At 39.6% G+C, this 26,924-nt stretch overlaps 1 protein-coding gene across 3 annotated transcripts in view; it reads left to right on the forward strand.

Moving 5' to 3' along the window:
* Positions 1-26,116, forward strand: part of CCDC25 (coiled-coil domain containing 25) — a 41,169-nt gene extending 15,053 nt beyond the window's left edge. Inside the window, exons 4-10 of one of the 3 annotated variants that reach the window (XM_011944577.1) lie at positions 2,655-2,706; positions 6,819-6,894; positions 10,820-10,923; positions 11,139-11,341; positions 20,480-20,525; positions 24,673-25,569; positions 25,819-26,116. In XM_011944577.1, the coding sequence (XP_011799967.1) occupies positions 2,655-2,706; positions 6,819-6,894; positions 10,820-10,923; positions 11,139-11,341; positions 20,480-20,525; positions 24,673-24,702 (511 nt within the window). In that variant the 3' untranslated portion in view covers positions 24,703-25,569; positions 25,819-26,116. Of the gene's footprint in view, positions 1-2,654; positions 2,707-6,818; positions 6,895-10,819; positions 10,924-11,138; positions 11,342-20,479; positions 20,526-24,672; positions 25,570-25,818 lie in introns of those variants that run through there. The other 2 variants (XM_011944579.1, XM_011944578.1) reach the window with 2 other exon arrangements.
* Positions 26,117-26,924: the final 808 nt, after the last annotated feature.

Here is a 26,924-nt window from a genome sequence, read left to right on the forward strand (position 1 = left end):
GATTTCACCATGTTGGCCAAGCTGGTCTCCAACCCTTGAACTGAAGTGATCTGCCCACTTTGGCCTCCCAAAATGCTGGCATTACAGGCGTGAGCCACCGTGCTTGGCCCTAAATTCATCTTTAAATGTAGGAAAATAGAAATAGTGTGCATTTACTGTGTCCAGACCTCCTAATGATTAGTATTTCCACAGACTCCGCTTTAAGTAGTTGGACAGCCCAGCTCCAGGGCCCTGAATCTGTATCCTCAGACAGTTTATGCTCATTTAGTGAAGTTTCTGGTCTCTGCATTCAGAAAAGGGTAACAGGGAGAGGAAGATAACAAGGATAAGAAGGAACTATGGTTATAATTTAAACTTTGAGTAAATGTTTAGAAAGATTTGAGAAGTCGTTCGTTTCTTTTTTAAGGAAACTTGCTCAAGATTGTTTATAAGAGCTGGATTTTTTTTTTTTTCCTCTTATACTTTCATCCATTCTCCCCTGCCCTTTGTAGATGTGTATCTATCATATACAAACCTGAAACTGGTGTATATTGGTAAAGTTGCTGTATTTTGGCAGTGATATTCCTGTGTGTGTTTTGGTTCTTTCTCTCCTTATGTATGATATCATTAAATATATATTGAATTATTTGGGTGTTTCTTTTGACAAAAGTCTACATCAGAGACCTGTAAGAAAAATCAGAATGCAATCTACTGTAGGCCCATGGGGAAGGAGATGTTGTAAATAGAGAACTGGCTTAAGGCAAATAAAAGTTGGAATGGGAGAAGTTACTTCTCAGTTATCTGGGTTACTAGTGTGATATTTTCCTATGATTTTGAAAGATGGTAATGAGATATGTAATTTTTAGATTTGCAAAAAACAGGTTTTTCTGGCTGGAAGATGTCCAACTGAAGGTGATAATTAGTTTGACTCTCTCACATGGGAATGCAAATGAATAAGTGAACCACTTGGAGAAATATAAGTCAAATAAGATGTTATGTCCATTTCTGGCTATTACTAATGATGAAGAGTAAAACCTAGAGTCATCATAGACTCTGTGCCAATAGTGCCTAATATTTTTCTGTATTCATAGTGAATAGCAAGATGACTAACCTCTTTAAAGAGGGCACTTTTATATAGAATCTTACAGCCTACATCTTGTACTGGGTGTGAAGGTGACGATTTTCACCTCTAAAACATTTATTAGTGCTTAAGAAAATGGCTAGAGAAACTTAATGGGATGTAATGGTGCCTCTTTAAGATTTTCTGAACATTCTTCAGTCTGGAAAGGTAAGGACCAAGGAAGCAGTATGACTAATATATTAGTCCATCTTACACTGCTATAGAGAAGTACCTGAGACTGGGTAATTTGTAAAGAAAAGAGGTTTAATTGGCCATGGTTTGGCAGACTATACAGGAAGCATGGCAGTGTCTGTTTCTGGGAGGCCTCGGGGAACTTTTAATCATGGCGGAAGGCAAAGGGGAAGCGAGTTGTCTTACATGGCAGGAGCAGGGTGCCGGGGCACACACTTTTTAATAGATCTCGTGAGAACTCTGTCACAAGAATAGCAGCAAGGGGATGGTGCTAAACCATTCATGAAGAATCCATCCCCATGATCCAGTCACCTCCCACCAGGCCCCACTTCCAACACTGGGGATTACAGTTTGACATGAGATTTGGTGGGGACGCAAATGCAAACCATATCAACTAAAGTTAACAGATTCACGAAGTGACAATCGTGTTACCTTGTTTGTTGTGTGATACTGGGATTCTGAGGGGGCATTTCCAGGTATTGGAAAGAGAAAGTCAAGTTCATTTGGTGAACTGAAAACATAAAAATCTCATATCTTGAATGTTGCATAGATTTTAAAAGGTTTAATTAAATTGATAGATGATAGAGTCATAATGAAAGGTAAATGTAAGGGATGGGGGACATTCTGAATGTTTTTAGGACAATGTCAATAAAGGACAGTGCTCACCCAAGAGGCATAAATTGGTATCACTGTCAGAACATACAGCTGGATGAACTACTGGGCTTGTGAATTATTGGGTTACATTATTGAATTGTAACCCATTTAATGATGTGTTCTGCTTAGCATCTTTAGGCCCCACCTCACTCTTCCAGCTCTCTATTCAACATTCTTTTGGATTGTTTTGCTATCACTTGAAATTTGGGATGTCACAAACAAGACTGTCATCTGTTTCCCACAAACTGGGGTTCTGCTAATCTCCCAGGCTGGCAGCATTGGAGACTCACTGACTTCTTTCATTCCCCACTCTTTTCACCTGAAATTCCTTTCCTTGGTTTTGCTCTAAGTCCTATGCTTCAGTCAGGGGTCAAGCAAATCTCACTGCCTCCTTTTTAATCATGAAGTCTTTGGTCACTGATAGTTCTTTTTGTATCTTGAAAAATCACCCTTCCCAGCAAGTTAATATTTAGTATCTCTGCTCATCTTGGCACTTACTCACAGCTCCATAACTCAGTGTTTCTCGTACCTCTTCATGGTGATGGGGAACCCTTTGGAGGTGGTGACTCTGCTGTATACTCCTCATGATGCTTCACATGTGGCAGGCATGGAGTGAACACTTTTTAGAACAGAATGCTTTAAATGGCATGTGGCCTGAGGAGATAATTGCCTTGTACCTCTTGCTAAAAGTGGTTTTCGTTCTTTGTAGGTTTCATGTGGACAAACTCTCTTCGGCTCATGTATACCTTCGATTACATAAGGTAACTGAATTTAAACGTGGATTCTTGACTTTTCTCCTGATGATGCGTCATATCTTGTTCTTTATCTTTTGCAATTAAATTGCTTAAAGTAATAAGTCGGTATGCAAATCTAGAAGTTAACAAATGAAGACATGTCTTCCCTCTGACCCAGAAAATCACTCTGTAACATTCTAGATGATTTTTGAGATGTAGAAGGAGGTAGTGTACATATTTCCCAGCTAGACGCACTGCTTATTCTGCCACTTCTGGTGTGCTGTCATCTCTGCTTTCCTTTTCTTTTGATTCAGTTGACACTCCCAGACTTTCTGTCTCCTCCAGTGGATATCATGTGTGGCTCATGTGATTCAACTGCCTCAGTGAAGGGCCTGTGTTCCCAGCTATCCTGGGCTTCTTTAGGAAGTTTAAAAGAACATGCTAGTAATAAAGGAAAAAATATTTAATGGCCCCTAGTAATGCAATACCACTACTTTTCCAATCTGTCTCTATTCGTATATTTTATATAGTTGAATCATAGGGTATATATGCCTGTGAGTGTACTGCTTTCTTTTTGATAAACTTTTAACTTTGGAAAAATATTAGATTTACAGAAAAGTGGCAGGAGTCATACAGAGTTCTCATCTACCCTTCACCTAGTTTCCTCCATCATTAACATCTTACATTACTATGGCAGATTTGTCAAGATGGAGAAACTAACCTTGGCATGTTGCTGTCACCTAAACTCTGGACTTTATTTGGATTTCACCAATTTTCTATTAATGCCCTCTTTTTGTTCTAGTAGCCAGTCTAGAGTACCATATTACATTTAGTTGTGTCTGCCTAGTCTCCTCTAGTCTTTGACAATTTCTCCATTCTTTCTCTGTTTTTCATGACCTTGACAGTTTGAGAATAACTGATCAGGTATTTTGTAGACTGTAGCTCAGTTTGCATTTATCTGATATTTTTTCTCGTGACTAGATGGGTTATGGGTTTAGGAGGAGAATATCACAGAGTGAAGTGCCTCTCTCATCACAGCGTATCGGGTGCGTGCATTACCATGACTTATCATTGATGACGTGAGCCTTGATGGCCTGGCCAGGGTAGCGTTTGGAGGTTTCTCTACTACAAGGTCGCTTTTCTCCCCCTTTCTGTACTCTTATTTGAAAGCAAGTCACTAAGTCCAGCCCATACTCAAGGAGGTGGAGGATGGAATTAAGCACTACTTCCTGGATATGGGAGTGTCTGTATACATTATTTGGAATTCTGGAAGGGACATTTTTCTCTTTTCCCCTATTTATTTATTCAGTCATTTATTTGCATCAGCCTAGACTCCTGTGTTTATTTTATCCTTTGAGATATGTTCTAGAACCGGGTTATTTTACTCTGATACCGTTGCAGCTTCAGTTGGAGCTCTTTCAGTGGGCTCCCGTGTGCTCCCATGTCCTCTGACTTGCTCCCATCCTTTTGTTCTTTAAGCACATCCTTGCTTTCTGGCACTACAGAGAGCTCCAGGGTCGTCTTGTGCTTTCCCTGTCCCAGCTCCAGAATCAGGCATTTCTCCAAGGAACCTTGGTTCTTTTCAGTGGTAATGGTGTTTTGAAATCAAGATCTAGACAGATCCTTTTGTAGTTTATGAGTGTGGTGATTGGCTGTTCATGTGCATGTATGAGATGTGCCACCCTTGAACCTTGTCATGTCTGATGTGAAAAAATTTAAAAAGATCTAGGCTCTGGGTGTGCCTGTTACCACTGGAGTGTCATTGCTTTTCGGCCCTCTGAGCTGACAGAGAAGGAGATACATGTATGTGTACTAACCCATGCATATGCACATATCCGTAATTGTTTCTGTATCTCTCCATCTGTATTTATACTAAGCTAAACATGAGCTCATGGGGATGGCTCTGATTGTCATCCTTTGCTTTTTGCCTTAAAGCATTTCCAGTCAAAACATTGTTTTCCATGCTAGCACTTGGGGAGGCTGAGCCAGGAGGATCACTTGAGCCCAGGAGGTCAAGACCAGCCTGGGCATCATAGGGAGACCCTGTCTCTACAAAAAATAAAGAAAATTTAGCTGGTTGTGGGATACCCATCTGTGGTCCCAGTTACTCGGGGGGCTGAGGTAGGAGGCTCACTTAAGGCCGGGAGGCTGAGGCTTCAGTGAGCCATGATCACACTACTGCACTCCAGCCTGGGCAACAGAGCAAGACCCTGTCTCAAGAACAACAACAACAAAAACACATCATTTTCCAAAGTTAGCTGTAAGCTACTTTTTTTCCCCACCCCTTTCAGTGATGTGATGTCCTGTGTTTGTAATACAGTTAAATTCTTTTGTCCACATTCCAGCTTGACATCCCTTGGTTGATTAGATTACTTTTTAACGTGACATTTTGTGAACTTTTTTATGTTGCTATATAATTTTCATATTTGTTATTTTGACTGGCTGCGTTGAGTTAATAATATGCTGCAATTAATATGAAACTCCCTTGTCAAAATATAGGTTGTTTACAATTTTCCAGCATTATGAATCACCAAGAAATAACTTTTCATGATCTACCTTCTGGTTCTATGTTTTGTTTTTTTGTTTTTCATTATTCTTTTAGAATAATTCTTAGGAATGGATTTCCTGGGTCAAAAGATGTACATAGTTTGGTAACTGCTTTGTTGCCAGATTGCCTTCTGAAAGTACTTTGCTTGTTTAAAATGCTCTCTACTATTTATAGGTTTTCCAAAATCTTTTTGGGTTTTATAACTTAAAAAATAAAAAAAACTTTTAGCCATTTTGATGAATATAAGATGCTACTTCATTAGGGCGATAATATTCACTTTTTAGTTTACTAGCAAGGTTAAACATTTTGCCCCATCTCATACTATTTATGTTTTCAAGGATTATATGGTGAAGGAAAAGAGAATTATGAACTCTATGCTGGAGCAAAATTCTGAGTTCTTTTAGGCAACTTCTTGCCATTTTGGAACTATTATATTTAGAGAAAATAAATTATGGCATTACCAAGTTTCATTTTGGGTCAGATTAATGTCTTCTTTGGAGAATCTGCTGTGTCAGAAGATGGAAAATACTGGTGGTAGGCCCAAGTTCACATTATCACCAATTATTACTTGTTTGAATTGAAGTTCAATTTCACTTTCTTTTGGAAGCACATAATGAGCCCAGTTTAATTTTTTTTGGTAGATATGGGGTCTCACTGTGTTGCCCATGCTGGTCTCGAACACCTGGGCTCAAGCTATCCTTCTGCTTTGGCTTCCCAAAGTGCTGGGATTACAGGCATGAGCCCCTAAACCCAGCCTAATGTGCCCAGTTTGAAAGTGTGTGCTCCTTGAGGAACTTTTACCTGATTAATTTCCTACAGTAAATGACATAGCCATTGTACTTAGTAGGTACCAAGGAAGTGTTGGAAATGCAGTAAGACTAAGGGGTTCATTCAGACTCTGGGGCCAGACTGCTGGCTTTGAATTCTGGTTCTGCTGCTTACTCACCATGTGACTCTGAGCAAGTTACTTAACTGGCCTGTTTCTGCATCTGTAAAAGGGGCATCACCTCACTTATTCATCTTTGATTTTGATACAAATTTCTGTAGAGAAAAAGGATCAGTGTCATTTCTGTTATTTCTTCCTTCTAGTGAATGGTTGAGATCTACACAACAAGAACTTTTTTCCTGATTAAAGCTGAGGATAGATGACCTACCAGATGTCTGAGAACTAAAACTACACATTTTCTTTTGAGAGGAAGGTCATAGGGACCTCGGCCAGGAAGACATCCAGTTGTCAAAAATAGGCACCATTTTCCCACAAGGTTTCTAGAAGTCAGAATGAGAAGAAAGAGAATAAAAATTATTCAGACGCAATTATAATTAATATTCTGGCAGTTTTTTTCATTTCCTGTTTTGTTTTGTTTTTACTTATTAAGTGTCAGTATTTTTCATATTACAGCGTTCTCTTATTTGAAACAAACATTCCCATAATGCACACAGTAAATTTACTTTTCAGTGTTCTGTAACAGTTGAAGAACCTCTGCTTTTAATAAAATCATACCTGGTAGATAAGGCAGCAAATGCCCTTTGAGTGCTCCAGTGTCAATGGATAATGAGGTAGTGGACCAATTGATTTATTTTTGTGTTTCAGGGAGAGAATATAGAAGACATCCCAAAGGAAGTGCTGATGGACTGTGCCCACCTTGTGAAGGCCAATAGCATTCAAGGTCAGTTTTCCTAGTGGTGTTTTTAGAATTAGCATTAACTTTCTCTTTGTCTGAAATGGATTACATTTTAGTGAGCATGCTGTTGACTTTGGCCTCCATCAAAGGAATAACATGTGCTGTGCCTTTGCCATGTTTTGTTCTTTAAGATGGATGGCAATTTTGCTACCTGTCAAATAACTAAAAACTGATCTCCCCACCCCTGTCATTTTGATGGTCCTATCTGAGTCTCAGCTCTTTTTACTGTTTCCTTACCTTGAACAGAAGGTTGTCTAGATCTGTCTGTACTTAGTGTTATTATAAAGACTTTGGCAAATTTGGTGATGTTGATAGCTAAGCAAGAACAATGTGTTTTATTGCTTTATTTTTAATGTTGTTTGATATCTTTATTTCTATTATTTGTCATTAGATTCTAGAATTAAAGTCCCCAAATCATGCTTTTCTACTTTTTCTTTCTCTCCTCCTCTTACATACTTTTTCTCTCTTAAATTGTGAAGTTGTTAAGTCAGTTGATCTTGTTACTTCCCCTCCCCACCGAAGAGAATCTTACTTACTTGGTCTGGGGTGATTGCCAAATATCACTGCTTTTAAAAGTTCTCTGTGTGATTCTCCTGTGCAGTGTGGGTTGAGAACAATTAGGCTAAGTGTTTTAGGTAGGGCCTGGCATACTGTGCTTGGTGGTTACCTGGTATTTATTTCTGCCATGCAAGATTTCATCTAATCATCATGAAGGGTCAAGAAGGATGATTATTAGGTTAGAGATGGGGTTTAAGAAGGGAAACCAGGAGGTGGTGCTCTGCTAAGGATGAGCCAGTAGATCCGATTTTAGGGTGTAGAACATAGGTCTAGATCAGGTAGAGGTTATTGTGGCCTGAGATGGAGTGGAAGGATGCTGCTCCAGACGGTTGGAAAGCAGTCATGGTTTGGGTAGAAGATAAACATGGGGCAAACCCACAGCTGATAACAGGTACCAGGGGTTGGCAATTACAGGACAAGAGCAGCGCAGCATTCCCCTTTCCCCGTCACTCAGACTGTGCTTCCCACACCTTCACTTAGGTGGCCTGAATGATGAGTCAGCACCTAGCCAAAGAAGGCAGAACTCTTGCTTTACAGAGCCACTGATTTTCAACTCTATAAGTCAACAAATTATAATACATTTTGGGACATTCCATTTTATGAGTAGAACAGAATTAAGATTTTCAGCGAAGATCTTCAGTTACTGAAATAATAAGAATTGAAACAGTCATTATATTCTTTTCTTCTGTGTTCCAACTTCCTTCATATGTCCTTATGCCTTCCCATGCCCCTGGCTAGCAGACATGCCTTTGTTAAAAGAGCTTTGGAGGCCTTATTCTTGGCCCAGCTACTTTCTTCTTAATCTCTTCTTAGTTTACTAGTTCTAGAGAAAACAAAGAGGAGCAAAGAGTCATGACCCTGAATTACTCTTTCTCTCCTCTTCAGCTTTCTGCAACAATAGCTCAGCTAGCAAATAAGGAGCTAAGCCCAAGGGTCTTGCTCTTGTGAGTCAGTAGAAGATACTGTGCCAAGGAGTAGAGAAAACAGTCTTTGCTGTGAGATTTCTAGAGGACACTCCGCTTATGGCACTTTGTAGGGACAAAGTTTTCCCCCGGTTGACCACCTACGGTGATCAGAACCAAGGACATTGGGGGTAAACTTGTTCATCGCTGTAGAATCAGCCTGTTCTGGGTCATAGCTCTAGAATCTTAGGTCAGCCTGTTGTTTGTTCACCCAATGAATCTTTCTAGATTTAACTTTTAAAAGTTTAGAAACTTTCTTGACTCCCCTCAGCCTAAACTGTTCAGTCCGGACTTCTGAAGTCGATATTTAAGCATCTCTGATTTGACTGCGGACTTCTTTTCCTTCACATATTTCACCCTACAGCCAAAGCCAATATTTGCTGTTTTCTGACCTTGCACCCGGCTTGTATTGTTCCCTCTGCCTTCAGGTTTGTCATTGTCAGTCATCAGAGTCCAGATTTAAGCTAAGGTTCAAGGTCCACATAGTAGGTATAGTGGTGGTAGTAATTGCTAACATTGATGGAATGTTAATTACATGCCTGGCCATGTGCTAAGTACTTCACAAATTATCCACCCTGTTGAGTTAGATGTTATTTTCATTTTATAGAGGAGGACACTGATCTTAAAGAGAATTAAGGAACTTCTTCAAGGTCTTAGAGGTCTAAAGTGCAGTAGAGACTGGATTTGATGTCACCCCATTTGGCTCAAGTCTTCTGCCGTAACCCCTGAGCTCTGTGAGCCTCCTCGATGAAGGCTTTTCCCTCTTCAGCTGTGAGTGGCCCCACTTTCTCTGTGCTGTCTCAGCACTTTCCTCTACCTTTCCAACAGCATTTGATCAGTTCTCCTTTTAATCCAAGTTATTTATGTGCTTGCCCTGCTCCGTTAGAGTCGTGGAGAGCAAGAGTCATTGTCTAATCATGTTTGTATCCCCTACAGTGCCTTGCACATGGAGATTTTCTAAAGAAACTTTATTTTGAAAAAACTTTCAGATATACAGAAAAGTTGCAAGAATAGTACAGCTGCCATATACCATTCACTTAGATTCATCAATTTTTAAATTTTTCCATATTTATTTGCTTTATATATAGCACACTCATTAACCTTTTTAGCTGAACCATCTGAAGGGAAATTGTAGATATCATCACCCTTGAACATGTTTCTCTGGAGAACACGGACATTGTCTTAAATAACTGCATTATAGTGGTAAAATTCAGGAAGTTTAACATGGATAGAATACTGTGTTCTGATATACAGTCCATATTTAAGTTTTACACTTGTCCCACTACTGTTTCTTTATAGCTTTTTTTTTTTTTTTGGATCCAGGGCCATGTGCTGTATTTACTTGTGCTGTATTTAGTCTCCTTTAATCCAGACATGCTGCTTTGTTTTTCGAAGAGTGCAGACCAGTTGTAGTAATGGGATTACTAACCCACAGTTGGGGTTTGTCTGGCGCTTCCTCTGGATTAGAATCCCATCATGCACTTTGGGGCAGGAATATTACATAAGTGAAGTTTTGCACATTATAGTCAGGCAGCACATGATGTCATTTTGTGCCATTTTTAGTGGTGTTAACTTTGAACACTTAGGTAAAGTCGTCTTCCAGCTTTTTACAGTGTACATGGGGATTTAATAAGCATTGAAATCTCTTGCCATCTAATTTGAAATGACCAGAGAGAGCATCGACCAGTGATTAAACTGCGATTTCCAGAGCTGCCAGGGAGGATATTGGGGGTAGAGGGCATGAGTGGTGGAGGAGGTGGTGCAAGGGGTAGGAGGAGGAGTGAACAGGGCACCTGGCACTCCTTCCATCCAGAGCGCCTCTGCTTTGATGACTTCTATATTTTCTTTAGTAAAAGGGTTCCACTGCTGAAAGAAAATACAAGCAAAAAATCTATTCAACTAGTCCAATTTCCTCACATTTCATATGAGATTCAGAGGGCCGGGGGACTTCTCCAGAGAGGCTCGGCTAGCTCGTGGTAGTCCCGGCTAGAGTCCAGGGCTTTTGAGTCCCAGGCCGTGGCTTTCCATTGTTGCTTAACCTTCAGAGTCAAGGAGTCCTTTGAGAATCTGAGGAAACGTAGTCAGTCCTTTTCTCTCGAAAAAAACCACAATGATACATTTTGCCTCCAATGTTAGAGAGTCCTCAGAAGTCCCTGAAGCTAATCCATGGACCCCTACTTGCCATAGTAATACTTCCGTCTGAATTTTGTCAGCTTTACCATTTGCCTTTTGTGGGTGGTTTTGAAAAAGTATTGGTGGTTTAAAACAATGGGTGGCCTGTTCATTCTAAGCCGTTTCCCTTGTCGGCTTATGGCAGTTTGCCAGTGGGTAAGGGAACACATTGCTCAGTCTCATCCTGCCTGCATGTTGAAGACAGTCTCTCTTGGCAGGCTGCAAGATGAACAACGTTAATGTGGTATATACGCCGTGGTCTAACCTGAAGAAAACAGCTGACATGGATGTGGGGCAGATAGGCTTTCACAGGCAGAAGGATGTAAGTGTTTTGTGCCACTGAAGGAGGCGGAGCCCTGATACTGAATGGAGTATCCTATCTTTTCTGTCTGACACCATTGTTGTTGAGGGCTGAGCATGATGTGTGTTTTCTAAAGGGAATTAAACTGGGTTGCTAAACCCCTGGAAAGCCTCACCCCTCTTCTGGGAGAAAAAAAACAAAAAGATGCAATATCTTTTCTCCTATCTCCCTTAAAGGTAAAAATTGTGACAGTGGAGAAGAAAGTAAATGAGATCCTGAACCGACTAGAAAAGACCAAAGTGGAGCGGTTCCCAGACCTAGCAGCAGAGAAAGAATGCAGAGATCGTGAAGAGAGGAATGAGAAAAAAGCCCAAATTCAGGAAATGAAAAGGAGAGAAAAAGAAGAAATGAAGAAGAAGAGGGAAATGGATGAACTTAGGTATGTCGGAGCTGTGGCTTTGAGACTGGCCTCAAAGATTTTAATGGCCCTGATGATTTTAATCATGTATTAGCCATTAAAAATGATATATTGGTAGAAGGAGGGACATGTAACAAGCTCAGAACCTTGAATCAGTTTTTTAAAAAAGGCATTTATATTAATGTGTTGGTTAAAAGAATTGCTTTTTTTTTTTTTAATTTAATTTTATTTTTTATTATTATACTTTAAGTTCTAGGGTACATGTGCATAACGTGCAGGTTTGTTACATATGTATACTTGTGCCATGTTGGTGTGCTGCACCCATCAACTCGTCAGCACCCATCAATTCATCATTTATATCAGGTATAACTCCCCAGTGCAATCCCTCTCCCTTCCCCCCTCCCCATGATAGGCCCCAGTGTGTGATGTTCCCCTTCCCGAGTCCAAGTCATCTCATTGTTCAGTTCCCACCTATGAGTGAGAACATGCGGTGTTTGGTTTTCTCTTCTTGTGATAGTTTGCTAAGAATGATGGTTTCCAGCTACATCCATGTCCCTACAAAGGACGCAAACTCATCCTTTTTTATGGCTGCATAGTATTCCATGGTGTATATGTGCCACATTTTCTTAATCCAGTCTGTCACAGATGGACATTTGGGTTGATTCCAAGTCTTTGCTATTGTGAATAGTGCCGCAATAAACATACGTGTGCATGTGTCTTTGTAGTAGAATAATTTATAATCCTTTGGGTGTATACCCAGTAGTGGGATGGCTGGGTCATATGGTACATCTAGTTCTAGATCCTTGAGGAATTGCCATACTGTTTTCCATAATGGTTGAACTAGTTTACAATCCCACCAACAGTGTAAAAGTGTTCCTATTTCTCCACATCCTCTCCAACATCTGTTGTTTCCTGATTTTTTAATGATTGCCATTCTAACTGGTGTGATATGGTATCTCATTGTGGTTTTGATTTGCATTTCTCTGATGGCGAGTGATGATGAGCATTTTTTCATGTGTCTGTTGGCTGTATGAATGTCTTCTTTTGAGAAATGTCTGTTCATATCCTTTCCCCACTTTTTGATGGGGTTGTTTGTTTTTTTCCTGTATATTTGTTTGAGTTCTTTGTAGATTCTGGATATTAGCCCTTTGTCAGATGAGTAGATTGCAAAAATTTTCTCCCATTCTGTAGGTTACCTGTAAACAGAACCAAAGACAAGAACCACATGATTATCTCAATAGATGCAGAAAAGGCTTTTGACAAAATTCAACAGCCCTTCATGCTAAAAATGCTCAATAAATTTGGTATTGATGGAACGTACCTCAAAATAATAAGAGCTATTTATGACAAACCCACAGCTAATATCATACTGAATGGGCAAAAACTGGAAAAATTCCCTTTGAAAACTGGCACAAGACAGGGATGCCCTCTCTCACCACTCCTATTCAACATAGTGTTGGAAGTTCTGGCTAGGGCAATCAGGCAAGAGAAAGAAATCAAGGGTATTCAGTTAGGAAAAGAAGAAGTCAAATTGTCCCTGTTTGCAGATGACATGATTGTATATTTAGAAAACCCCATCATCTCAGCCCAAAATCTCCTTAAGCTGATAAGCAACTTCAGCAAAGAATTGCTTGTTTATGGCGGCAGGATATGAAAGTGGATGAAATAAAATAACTAATTTTATTCATAGAGAAACCTTCATAGGTTATCCCTAGTTTGGTTTGGTTTGGTTTGTAAAGTTCTTCTGGAAAGGAAAAGGTGCTGTGGGAGGGGTTTACTGTTGACTAGCTGTGCTATTTAAATAAAGTTGTGTTGGCTCTAAAAACCAATGCTAGTAACTCTCAAAGCTGTTTTTAAAACTCTTTTTCTACGTTTTGAAAGTTTAATGTAGTAAGGCCTGTTTCAAAGCACTACCTTTTTAAACAGCTAAATATTTCAAATACAATTTGGCTCCTGAAATTCTAATGAAGACATGAATTCTAATGAAGCCATGACAATAATGATTGTTAGTCTTCTATTGCCATTGAAACAAATTGCCACAAATGTAGTAGCTTAAAACAACACAGATTTATTGTCTGAAGATTGGAAGTCCAGTAGTAGTCTCACTGGGCTGAAATCAAAGTGTCTGGAGGCACTAGGGGAGAATCTTTCCTTTCAACTTTGAGAGGCACCCACATTTCTTGGCTTGTGGCTCCTTCTCCAAAGCTTTCCATAGTCACAGTCCCCTGTCTGACCACTGCCTTCTCTGCTTTTAAGGAACAGTGTGATTAGATTGGGTTAATCCAGATAATTCAGGATGATCTCTCCATTTTAAGGTCCTTAACTAATGACATCGGCAAAGTCTACTTTGCCATAGAAGATAACATATTTATAGGTTCTAGAGACTAGAATGTGGATGTTCTGCCATACAGTGCTGTACCCGAAGAGCCCCTAGTTGTTCTAATTAAAGGAAATTAACCCTGCAAATTCTCCTCACAGAACTCCTAGATTTTTCCATGATTTTTTATTTGCAATACATACACCAAAAAGAAAAAAGGGTTACTGATAACATATATCGCCTTTGGAAATGGTGTGGAATCAGAAACATGTTGCGTAGGCATGTCCTAACCCAGTTTCCTTGGAATGCCCTGGATTCTTAGAAAGATTGTTGGGTCAGAATGTAAGTATAATGAACACATACTATTATTTATTATTCACATGCACGTGTTTCTGGTTGGGGTTCTGCTAAAACAGGCTTAGTAACTTCATTTAAAATACAGTGTTCATATGGAGAGCTTCAGAAACGTTACCCTGAATTACAATCTGCTAATATGAGGCCAACAAACATATATGTTTAAATATTTGATATGGCCTAGAATTGTGAATGTGCTTTGTGTTTGAAGTGAAAGAAACGGTATTAACACCATCAGTGAGGTAAAATGTGTGGAATTCTGAGTGATGCAGGATTTAGAGTAGTTAATTCTTTTTTGTTTTGAGTTTGGAGTGGGGGGAAATTGAAAACATGCCTTTTAGTGCCCTTTGTATGAATCGAACATAATTTTGTTTAGAAACATGATGGAACATCATATTAGGAACATAAGATGACCTAATTTACTTACAACATCGAATAAGGAAGAATAGCTAACCCTTCTGAACATTTTCCCTCTGCCAAACACTGCACTGCGAAGTGGTTTACTGCATTCTCTCATTTAATGCCAACAATAGCCATAGCAGATTTTTATCTGCATCTTATAGAAGAGGAAACTGAGCATGAGAAGCAATCAAGAATCTTGCTACAAGCTCATGTGGCTACTTAGTCTCAGTCTGATTCTCAAACCTACACACATTACTTACTATACTCTTCTGCCCTCTGTTCAATTTATTCAATTTTAAAGTAATTTTTATTCAATTTAAGTCAATCAAGTAATTTATAGATGTCATAATTCAAATTAAACTGCATGCTACTAAAATTTAGGACATTTATGTGATTTTATGAGTTTCAAAAATTACAAGCATTTAAACAAAATTTGTCCATCAAAACACAGTTTCGGATCTTCTGGGCTTTTTTCCATAGTGTCATCAACGTATAAAATACTCCTTTTAACTGAAGGGAAAACTCAATCTTACTGAATATAAGATTTTTGCTTCAAAAATGTAATCAGTCCCACTTTCTAAGTTGTCACTAGTCATTTGTATTTTTTAATAATCTCCATGGATCTCAGAAAACCAAAAACAATCGCTATGTTTATTTCCATTAACCATATGCCACACAGACAACTTTCTGTCACATGCTGCAGAAAATAGAAGAACGTGGCACAGGGCTGCAGTGCCGGGAATGGGACGTGACGCGGTGACATTGCAAGGGTTTGCTTGGCACATCCGGAACTACTGTTTGCTGTGTTCTGCAGCTTCTGTGAAATTCCAGCAGTAGGCTCTAAGCTTCTGACTTGTTTTGTAATCTGTTTTTACATTTTGCAGTGCTAGCATCATTTTAATTTCTGTCTTTGAATCTTCCACCCAAGATATAGAAATCTATGTCTATTACCATCTTTTAATTTTGCATTCTTTTATTTGGCTTTTTGTGTTACTGAACCAAACATTTATTACATCAAAATTAAGTCAACCCATGTAGATGTTGAAACCAGAAGAAATAAGCAATAGTCAGGGAAACATCATAAATAGAGGATGGGTGAGTAACAGATGAGAGGTTGAGGCAGTCAAAACGAAGAGTAAGGACTATGGCTACCTGAGAGAGGGATATTTAAAAGTTGAGATGGGGTCGGGCAAAGTGTTTTATGCCTATAATCCCAGCACTTTGGGAGGCTGAGGCAGAAGGATTGCTTGAGTCTGGGAGTTTGAGATCAGCCTGGGCAACAAAATTAGACTCTGTCTCTACAGAAAATAAAATAATTAGCCAGGCGTGGTGGTACAAGCCTATAGTCGCAGCTACTCTGGAGGCTGAGGTGGGAGGATTGCTTGAGACTTGTTGGCTGAAGCTGCAGAGAGCTCACTGCATTCCATCCTGGGTGACAGAGGTAGATTGTGTCTCAAAACATAAAAATAAAAAGTTGTGATAGAGACTGGGAGATCAGAATTGGAACCCACAGCTCAGGTAATTGGATTGAGAGAAGTACAAGACCCAGGTGAAATGGTAAGTCAGAAAATGTATCATCAGTTTGAATACTGACATGAACTTGATTTTCACGCAAAGATTACTTCAGCATGGAGGATAATGTGGAAGGATTTTAGCCCGTAACTGACAAAGCAGGAATCCAAACTCAAGTCTAATCCTGAAGCCGATAGTCTGTATCGTGCTTCCTTTGAGGCAAGGAATGAACAAACCGGCAAGGCCAGAGTCAAGGTCACACGTAGGCAAGTGAAAGAATGAAAAATTAGGTACATTGTAGAGTGACTTAAAAGGTTTCCTTTGGTCCAGAATTTCATGTTGTAAGTGATAAAGAGCCTTTATAGGTTTTGTGGAATATTGGGAAAAGGTAGACTTACAGGATGAGTGAAGTAACCTGTAGGAGAGGAAATGGTGAAACCGTTAACTAATTAAATGGATGACAGTCTCATGAAGAACCGACTTCTTTGTACCTCTTTTTGTTTATCTTATACACATTGCCACTGCCTTCTACTGTAAATAACACTGTGTGCTGTGCCTCCTCGTGTTACCTGTGAGCTCCTTCAGGGAAGCATTCGTGCATCCTTGCGTCCCCTTACAGGTGACAGAGTGCTTTGTCTATGCAGTGAGTGACTAGTCATACATCATGAATATACTAAGATTAGCCTCCCTGGTATGGTGATTCCTTTTATGTTTCAATTTTAAAGTAATTTTTATTCAATATAAACCAAGTAACTTATATATGTCATAATTCATATTAAACTGCATGCTACTAAAATTTAGGGCATTCATATGATTTTATGAGTTTCAGAAATTATATTTAAACAAAACTTAAAAAGCAAAACACAGCTTTTATATCTTCTGGGCTTTCTTCTATAGCATCCTCAACATATAAAATATTCGTATTTAACTGAGGGGAAATAATTCTCAGTCTCATTGAATACAATTTTTGCTTCAAAAGTTTAATTAGTCCCACTTTCTAAGCTGTTGCTAATCACTTGTATTTTTTAATAATCTCCATGGATTCAGAAAGCTAGAAACAATTGGTATGTCTCTTTCTGTTAAAACACATGCCAAATGTATCCCAGGCTAAAGTGCCAGGGTGCCATCATAGCTCACTACAGCCTCCAATTCCTGGGCTCAAGTGATCCTCCCACCTCAGCCTCCTTAGTAGCTGAGACTATAGGCTCACACCACCATGCCCAGCTAATATGCTTATTTTTTGTAGAGGTGGAGTCTTGCCATGTTGCCCAGGCTGATCTCAAACTCCTGAGCTCAAGTGATCCTCCTGCCTCAGCCTCCCAAAGCGCTGGGATTAAAGGCATGAGCCACCACACTTGTCCCTGATATGGTGGTCTTGAAGTTAAGATCAAAACTCTGATAGCTAAAGAGTTGGAAGGAGTGCTGTAAAACAGAGGGAACTATGTATGCAAAGACTTTTTATGGGAGCAGCAAGGCAAAATGCAGGACTAAAGTCCCAAATGTCTAAAGCAGCAGGGGTGAGAGGGTACTTGGATCAAGGGGCCAGTCTACACAGGCCCTTGCTGGCCATGTTTGTCTTCATCCTAAGAGCACTGTGAAGCCATCAGAAGGTTTTAAGCAAGGGTTAATACAATGAAGCTTGTGTTTTGAGAAGGTCACTTTGCTGACCTGATTGTAAAGGGAACCAGAGTGGGTGTGACTAGGTTAAGAGCATTCCACATCACAGATGATGGTAGCTTAGAATATGGTGGTGACTTGGGGTGGAGAGAAGTGGATCAATGAGAGATAATTTTCTAGGTAAAACATTAGGATTTGATGATAGTTTGGATTGAGGTGAAGGGCAGGGAAAAGTGGGCTAAGAATGGAACTCCTAGGTTTCCAGTTGGAAATGAAATGGATAGTGATGCCATTCTTTGAGCTGGGGAACACTGGAAAAGAACTAAACTGGTTTGGTAGGGGGAAGACCATGAGTTGGATAGGGACATAGGAATCTGAAAATACCCTCGAGATCTCCAAAAAGATGTCAGGAAGGTAGTTGGACTAATGGAAATGGAGCTCAGAGAAAACTAAAGAAAGGTAAATTTGTTTTTGTTTGTTGTGTTTTGTTTTTGAGACTGAGTCTCACTCTGTTGCCTAGGCTGGAGTACAGTGGCACCATCTCGGCTCACTACAACCTCCACCTCCTGGATCCAAGTGATTCTTCTGCTCCAGTTTCCCGGATAGCTGAGATTACAGGCATGCACCACCATGCCCAGCTAATTTTTATATTTTTAGTAAAGATAGGGTTTCACCATGTTGGCCAGGCTGGCCTTGAACTCCTGACCTCAAGTGATCCGCATGCCTTGGCCTCCCAAAGTGCTGGGATTACAGGCGTGAGCCACTGCTTCCGGCCCAAGAAAAGAGAATTTGTGCCTCATTGTCGCATAGATGGCTATTCTGACCCAGTGATTCTTCAGCCTGGTTAGATCCCCACAACTGGGCATATGGATCCATTTAAATCTTCACAAGTGATTTTCAGATGCAGTCAGGATTGACATTCTCTGCTCTCACTACTTTCGTTTCATCAACATGTCTTTCTCCTCCTGCTCATGCAACCTGTTGATCTTGTCTGTTTTTTTTTTCGTTTCTTTTGTTGTTGTTGTTGTTCTTTTTGTTTTTAATTCCTTGGGGATACCACTTACTCTTACAAGCTTACAGGTCTCTCCCTCTGGGTGTCTCCCAGTCTCCCAACTCATTATCTTTGACTGTGACATTCCTCCTTCCCACTGGTCTTCAATTTTCATTTTCTACAGTTCATATTTACTTGGGTGTCTCACTGTGACTTCAAATGCAGCATGTCTCAAACCAGGCACATCTTCTTTGCAACATTTTCCCATTCCTCTTAATTTTTTCAGATCACCCAAGCAACAAACCTTGATGTCATTGTTGTTTCTTCTCTGTATTCCTTCTTACCATTACAGCTGTTAACTCCAGGGATTCATGCCCTCAAATTGGGGTATTACAGTAAGCTGTGGCCTGGTAAGAGTGTGGGCTTAGGAGTCAGAGCTGGGTTCAAAAGCTGGCATATCTTCTTATCTCTAAGACCTTGGACAACGTACTTAACCACCCTGACTGTGCTTTCTTATTTTGTACAATGGGCTTAAAATACTCCTTGACCTATTAGGTGGTTGTAGAGGTTAGCAGTAATTTGTGTAGAAAGCACTTTCTACAGTTCTTAGCAAATAAAGGACACCTAGTAAATGGTAAATACTGTTATTTTGAATGGACCTTCTTGCCTTGACCACTTCTCTCCTCTCTCTACTCTTGTTTGCTGCAGACTATTCTTTTCAAAGCATTGGTATTATGTAGTCTCACTTTCCTTTGTCTCTTTGTGTATTTGTTGTTGTTGTTTTTGAGATGGAGTCTTGCTCTGTTGCCCATGCTGGAGTGCAGTGGTGCGATCTCGGCTCACTGCAACCTCTGTCTTCCACCTCTGTCTTCCAGGTTCAAGTGATTCTCCTACCTCAGCCTCCTGAGTAGCTGGGATTACAGGCGCACACCACCACACTTGGCTGATTCTTGTATTTTTAGTAGAGATGGGGTTTCACCATGTTGGTCAGGCTGCTTTCGAACTCCTGACTTCGTGATCTTCCTGTGTCGGCCTCCCAAAGTGCGGGGATTACAGGCGTGAGCCACTGCCCCCAGCCGTGTATTTTTTAATAGTACTTTTCACTGTAGTTATTGATGAATAAGTCTTATTTCCCCTCCTAGTAAGTTCTGTGGGTCCAGGCTTTGTGTTAGTCATCATTTTCTGTTTTCTTCTCATCCGATCCTCCACCCAGGCTTAGCACAGGGTCTTACGCATCATGGACATTTAATAAATACCCATCGAACCTCATTATGGCTTTACACAGTTGTGTATTATGGCTTCTTGCTGAACACATTGTGTTCAGTCACGCAATCAAGATAACATAATTGGACCCCACATCCAGCCTGATTTCCCACTACTTTACTTTGAGAACCTGCCCGAGTTAGCTGGATCTTCAGCAAGTCATATAGATACCATCTCTGTCTCTTTGCTCATCCCACTCTCTGGATCTGAAATGCCCCCTCACTCATCCTGATTGGCTTGATTGGCTTGATTTGGGTTCTGCCTTGTCTGTGAAGGGTGCCCTGACAGCTCTTGCCCACACCGATGTGTTTCCTCCTTTGAATTCCTGTAGCACTTACAGTCTGAGCTATATACCTAAGCAGTGAATCATATCAGATCTTGGCTGTAGGTGAACTTCCCCATCTAAAAAGAGGGAATAATGCCACCTGTCTCGCCAAGTTATTGTGGAGGTGGTGACATGAAACAAGTGGGAGAAAGCACTTTGTAAACTATTAAGTGCTGTGCACATCTTTTTTATTGTTTATAAATATGTATCCTTTGAATGTTGCAATCTCCTTGAGCTCAGAGGTTATATCTAATAGCTCTTGCGGTTCTTCGAAAGCCCCTGAACGGTGCTGGATACACAGGAAATGTTCATCAAATATTTGTTGACTGGATCACCATGTTTTAAATGTATGTGTGTGTGTGTTTTTTTTCCTTCTAGGAGCTATTCCTCACTAATGAAAGTTGAAAATATGTCTTCAAATCAGGTATGTTCAGGTGGTTTGCATGAATGTGTTTGCCTTGAAATAATTCACTAAGGGTTTTTAATAATTGTGTTACTGGCCATTATTGCCTTACATGTTGCAAATAGATGACTGTGATTTGACAACCAGGACACCACTCAGGCTGGAGTCTGTTAGGCATTGCGCCTCCTTCCCTGTGGACTTCCTCATGTGTATTGTTAAGTAGCTCATCTCAGGGAAAGAGATTGTCAGAGCTTGTCTACTGTGGAGTACAGGTCTATTCACTTTATATTTACAGGACTTTATTCTTTATTTCCCCTCTTTTCTGGTTGCAGGCATGCAAAAGTGCCTTTATTTATTAGTGTTCTATATCACTGTGACTGTAGAGTCCATATTATAATTGAGTGAGAACAAAATTATCACCTTCAATTAAAATAAAAGTACTTACCCTAAGATCTTATGTGACTAAGTGAAGCCTAAGCGACAAAATTGGTTTTTTTCATGTTCCTTAGGACCTGGGATAAAAACGGATGGTGACCTATGACACAGTACTGAAAGGATCTTCTTAACATCGCATCTAATTATTTGATTGGAACTGTGTCAGAGAATTATTGTCCTTGAGGCTGTCTTTCCCAAAATTTGTCTTGAAGTATCTAGAGATAGCACAATTTAGCTGCTATTGAGCAGTCTGCAGAAAATGGAAACTGGGTGGATATATTTGGGATTTTGCATGTTTTGTAGTATAGTTAAAAAATATAGTCATCCCTCAGTATTTGTGGGAGATTGGTTCCAGGACTTCCTGAAGCTACCAAAATGCTAGGATACTTGAGTCCCTTGTGTAAAATGGAGTAGTATTTGCATGTAACCTATGCACATCCTTCCATATACTTTATCTCTAGATTACTTATAATACCTAAATAGTGTAAATGCTCTGTAAATAGTTCTTATACTGTATTTTCTTAATTTATATTATTTTAATTGTATTTTTTAAATTGTTTTTTTCCTCTAAATATTTTTGAGCTGAGGTTGGTTGAATTCACAGATAAAGAAATCAAGGGCCAACTGTAACAGAATTTAAGATCCCTTATAAGTCATCTAGTCAAACCCCAGATTTAATGCATGAATTAGAAGTAATAGGATTTTACATCTTGTTTATATCTACATATGCTTCTAAAAATTTGTAAGAACAACATTCTTATTCCCGTATCTATGAAGAACTAAATTTATGAGGCTCCTTTATGAATCGGAGACGTTTCTTTATAATTTATTCCTGAAAAATTCCAGAATAGCATTATTAAATTAAATAGAGCTTTGAATTTGAAGTTTAGAGACTTAACTGTCATTTGCTAATCGTGAGGGCTTAAAAATTCCTTGGACAAGGGAGCTTTGTCACAGTGGTTGGGTCATTTAAACTCTCTGAGGGAGTACTGATCATCGGTAAAATGGAGACATATTATTCCACAGGGCTGCTTCAGAATTGAAGCAAAGACACATCGACGTGAAAGTCTTCCTTGACCTACTCTGTAAATAGTCATATTTTTATACCTTGTTCATATAGTCTTTGGTTGCTATTTTTCCAGAGTATCATTATGAAAAGATGAGATGTGTTTAATCCTTTCTAGAAGCTAATTTCCGATTTCTTGAAACTATTGGAACGGTTTATCGCTAAACAGTAGTCTTTAACATACCACAACTCAGATGTCATTGTTGGGGTTATTTTGCTTTTTGAACTTTTCTGTATTTTAGAGGCTACTTTCCACCAGAAATCTAGCCCCCATATTATTTAATGACCTTAGTCATTTCATTCTTATTGCGGATTTTTAAAGCTTGTATATATTCTAGAGTTGAGAAATAAACAAATGCACACACACATATATATACCTACCTACCCACCTACATACATACATATACAAACACCATCTGATCAGTGATGGATGTTAAAAGTCCCAAGACTAGGAAATTGAATTTGTAGCCTAAAAGATTGCTAACCTTTCTACCCTTACTCTCCCCCTGTTGCTTGCAACCCCTGCTCCTGAGCTCCAAGTATGAATCAGGTTCAAGATTCCAAGGAAGTTTTGCACTGGGTGTTTTTATTCTCTCTTTCAGTGAAAATGTTTTTATAGTTTTTCTCCATACTTTAAAAGAGTAGACTAATTCTCCTTGTAACCATCTTCTGTTAAGAGATATTTGTGTTTTGTTTTTTTTCCATAAGTTATTGGAGTACAGGTGGTATTTGGCTACATGAATAAGTTCTTTAGTAGTGATTTGTGAGATTTTGGTGCATCCATCACCTGAGCAGTATACACTGTACCATATTTGTAGTCTTTTATCCCTTACCCCTTCCCACTCTTCCCCCAAGTCCATTGTATCATTCTTATGCCTTTGCATCCTCATAGCTTAGCTCCCACATATCAGTGAGAACATACAGTGTTTGGTTTTCCATTCCTGAGTTACTTCACTTACAATAATAGTCTCCAGTCTCATCCAGGTCACTGCAGATGCTGTTAATATATTCCTTTTTATGGCTGCATAGTATTCCTTTGTACATATATACCACAGTTTCTTTATCCACTCATTCATTGATGGGCATTTGGGTTGGTTCCACGATTTTGCAATTGTGAATTGTGCCACTATAAATGTGTGTGCAAGTATCTTTTTTGAATAATGACTTATTTTCCTCTGGGCAGATACCCAGTAGTGGGATTGCTGGATCAAATGGTTCTACTTTAGTTCTTTAAGGAATCTCCACGCTGTTTTCCATAGTGGCTGTACTAGTTTACATTCCCACCAGCAGTGTAGAAGTGTAAGCAATACAGATGTTTTATGATCCAATTTAGAACGTGATCAGTTGATTTTTCAGTTAAAGGCAAGTGTTTATATAACAGAGGACTCAAGTTTTAATTTAGCTTATACAGGTTCATCAAGAAGAGTAATTGCTGTAATTCCAAAACATAGCCCCAGACAAGTGGGAACTCTGCACATTTAACTCACAGCCTTTACAGGGAATGGCTTAAACTCTCGTTGATAACAACCCAGACTGTCTTACTGAGTTGTTCATCTTCAGTGTTTGGGATCTGAAGCTGGCATTTGAAGATACTAAATGACTCTTTCAAACATTGCTGCCGCTTTTATTTCAGATTAAGACTCTAGGGCAATCATAGTCTTGGCGCCTGGATATAACACAGTCATTAGTCTGCTCTTTGTACAATTACCGAAGGCATTTTTACCGTGGCTTCTGTTCATCATGCTAATGGAAGAGAAGCACAGAGAAAACCACTAAGTGAAGCTGGAGCTAAAACCAGACTTGACAGAAACTAATGTTTTCTACCCGTGTCGTATTGCTCTACCATCTTTAATAAGGGCCATTTAGATGAGCCTTAGTCCGATCCCTTTCTCTAACAATGCTGGTGTCAAGCAATGGGAAAGAGAAAGAAGATAAAACAAATGGAGTGTTCAGGTTGTGACACTGGCAAGCAAATCAGAATGCACACTCTTAGTGAATGTTGTCCAAAAGGGAGTCAGGGCTCTACCTTTGTGTGTGGCCTTCAGGACTTGCTCGTAAGCCACGCAATAAAATCAGTCCCTTTGTGCTGTATACTGTTATGCAGGTTTTTTAAATTAAAAAATGTCACAAACCAGCTAACTTGGTAAACTAGCCTATGTTTGACTTCCTAATGGCCTTTCCTGTTAAACAAGAAGAAGAAATCAGAGCCATGTTGTGAAGTCCCAAATCTGTGACAATGTTGAGGCTCAGATTACTGGAACTTAGGCCAGAAATAGTTTGCATATTGGCAGAATTGCTGGCATGAGGATATTGAGGTGGTGTTTGCTTGGTACATTTGTTGAAGGACCTATCGTGTTTTCTTACAGTCACATTTGTTTTGCACTGTACTAGGTCAAGTGGGACTTACTTCATTATTTAGAAATCAGTGGTCACTTATTGCTGTGTGATCAGGCCATGTAATGACACCTCACGGAATATAGCCGTTAATTCAGCTATCTCAGGAAACTGACAACTTAAGATGGAGAAGTGATGAGTGAATTTAGGTATTTTACTTTCTGAACTCAGCAACTGAGATGAGAAGGCAGCTTGCTAATTAAGATAATTGTAAATTTTAAATATTGAATTATTTTCAAGGCTTTTATGGTCTCATTTTTTTGTTTCCTACAGGATGGCAATGATTCAGATGAATTCATGTAAAAGGAGGAAAGGACCTTTGAAAGATGTGAATGTAGAGACAATTGCAGACCTTTTGGTTTCATCTGTGTTCTGAAGTATAAAATACAACCAAAATTCTACCTTCATCCTACCCAGAAATTATTGATTTTCGAGTTTTAAAATTTGTACCTTTTTTGCTGACAGAAAAGGATCAGATATGTATAAAATAGTTGAACTTGACAGCATATAACCTAACATGAAAATGTTTTTGCCAGAACATGTCTTGGTACCTTGTGAAAGCAGGCTGCCCTTGTTCTTGAGATAGACTTTAAAATGAAACAACTCTGAAAAGTACTTCTGTTGCTCTGGTCTGTCCCTGAAAACAGATGTCTTGAAACACTTTTCATATTCTTAAAATAATCTTCACTTCTGTTAAGAAGAACATGTTGGTGGGTAATTATGCGAATGTTTCCCTGTCCCTGATTTCCCGATTAGAAAAAAGGGCGTATGGGTTTTGAAAAAGAGATTTTTCAGAAGATGGTAAGCTTCAGTATTCACGTTCCATCGTGTCATCTGGGTCTGTAGTGTAGTGACCCTCAGCAGTCTGTCCCAGCTTTTATATCCTTGCTTCCTCTGAGCAGGGGCCTCCATCTTAGTATCATCATATTTAAAGAAATTGATGGTATTCATCAAGTTGGGGCCTGTGGCAGTTGTTGCCTGAACACCAAGTAACCCAAGCCACCTATGCGACAACTTCTGGGCCCAGGAGTAATTTCTCAGCATTGAGGGTAAAATAGGATGGAGTGCTCTGTTGATCATTTGGGAGATGTAGGTTACCTGATTTGTGCCTTGGGATGCAGTATGAAGCAGAAGTCCATATTGCAATTATGATTTTAGAAGGAACTAAGCGTTTCACTAGCCAGCCAAGTAGTTATTTTCTTTACCTTGAAGTCATATTTGAGTTGTAACCCCAGAGTTAATTTCTCATTGTAGATTCAGTAACTTAGTATGTAACATTACTTCTCACGTGAACCACTCACTATCTGTTGTGATTCTGAGCAGAAGATGTCTTTTGATTGCAGTATGTAAGGCAACCCCTGTAGAAGGAGACAAAACAAGGAGAAAGAGAACAAAGCCTGTCGGACCAGAGGCAAAGAGATGGATATTTTACTCACACCCACAGCAGCAAGAATGACCTTCTGCAGCAGATATTCCACCTGTAATAGCACTTTGGAACTGTGGGCAAAACCAAGAGGCTAGTGTTTCCATTTATTTCATGTTGGTGAATGGGGTTGAACTGGAAAATTCACTGAGGCATAACTCACTGGCCAAATTTTGAGAGGGGATAGAAGATGACTTTACAGATGAGTGGTTTTGTTTATGTGTCTAATGATATTCAGTCTGATGTTCTGCAATTTTAAAAGTTATAATAAAGTATCTTTTTTTTTATCTGGAAGGACATTGATATATGTATTCTTAGAATTTGCTATAAAAAGGGTAGCCCCCATTCCACAAGCTGATTTTGAGGGTGATCTTACTGTAAAAAACCTCATTCATCACAGACTTAGTCTGACAGATTCTGTAGGGGGCTATCATCTTTCTCCTCCTCTGCTAAATGCCTCTTTCTTCCAGCTGCTCACTGGGTCAAAGGGATGTCCTTTCTCAGATACACTCTTGATTGACTGTGAATTCATAGCTGTGCTCCTTCCGTACTTCCAAGGAGTCCGGCTTCTCCAGTCTTCCTCTGTACCTCACACTGCAACATGTGTAGATAGCGCCTTTGAAGAATACCTATATTTTTACTATAGTATGAGAAGTCCTGGGGCTCAAATTTTAAACATTTCCTAACTCTCAGCTTACACTGGTTTAAAATGTCCAGGTCTCTCTGCTGAATTCTCTTGTTGAATTCGTAACTGTCCAACCTCATCTGTGTTGATTCCTACACCCCCACCCCCCAGCCTCTGTGTTTTATTTTTTTCCCCATCTCTGTTGGTCCCAGGGAAAGCAAGGACGTTTTCTTTTGAGGACTTATAGGTTGATCGCCCACAGGTCAAACTGTTGGCATTGAACCGCTCTCATTTCTTGCTATTGGATTGTTTCCTAAACGTTGGATAGGGGAATTCGAAATTGTTGCTATTTTTATGAGCTGTGCCCTTGATCAAATCTGTGCTGTGGGTCTGAGTCACTTTGCCAACACTGTCTTCAGTTTCACCACTCTGATCAGCATGCAGGCGAGGGGCATGTTTAGTTTACTTCCCTAACTG

Source organism: Colobus angolensis, unplaced genomic scaffold (assembly GCF_000951035.1).
Source record: "Colobus angolensis palliatus isolate OR3802 unplaced genomic scaffold, Cang.pa_1.0 Scaffold233, whole genome shotgun sequence".
Taxonomy (NCBI): domain Eukaryota; kingdom Metazoa; phylum Chordata; class Mammalia; order Primates; family Cercopithecidae; genus Colobus; species Colobus angolensis.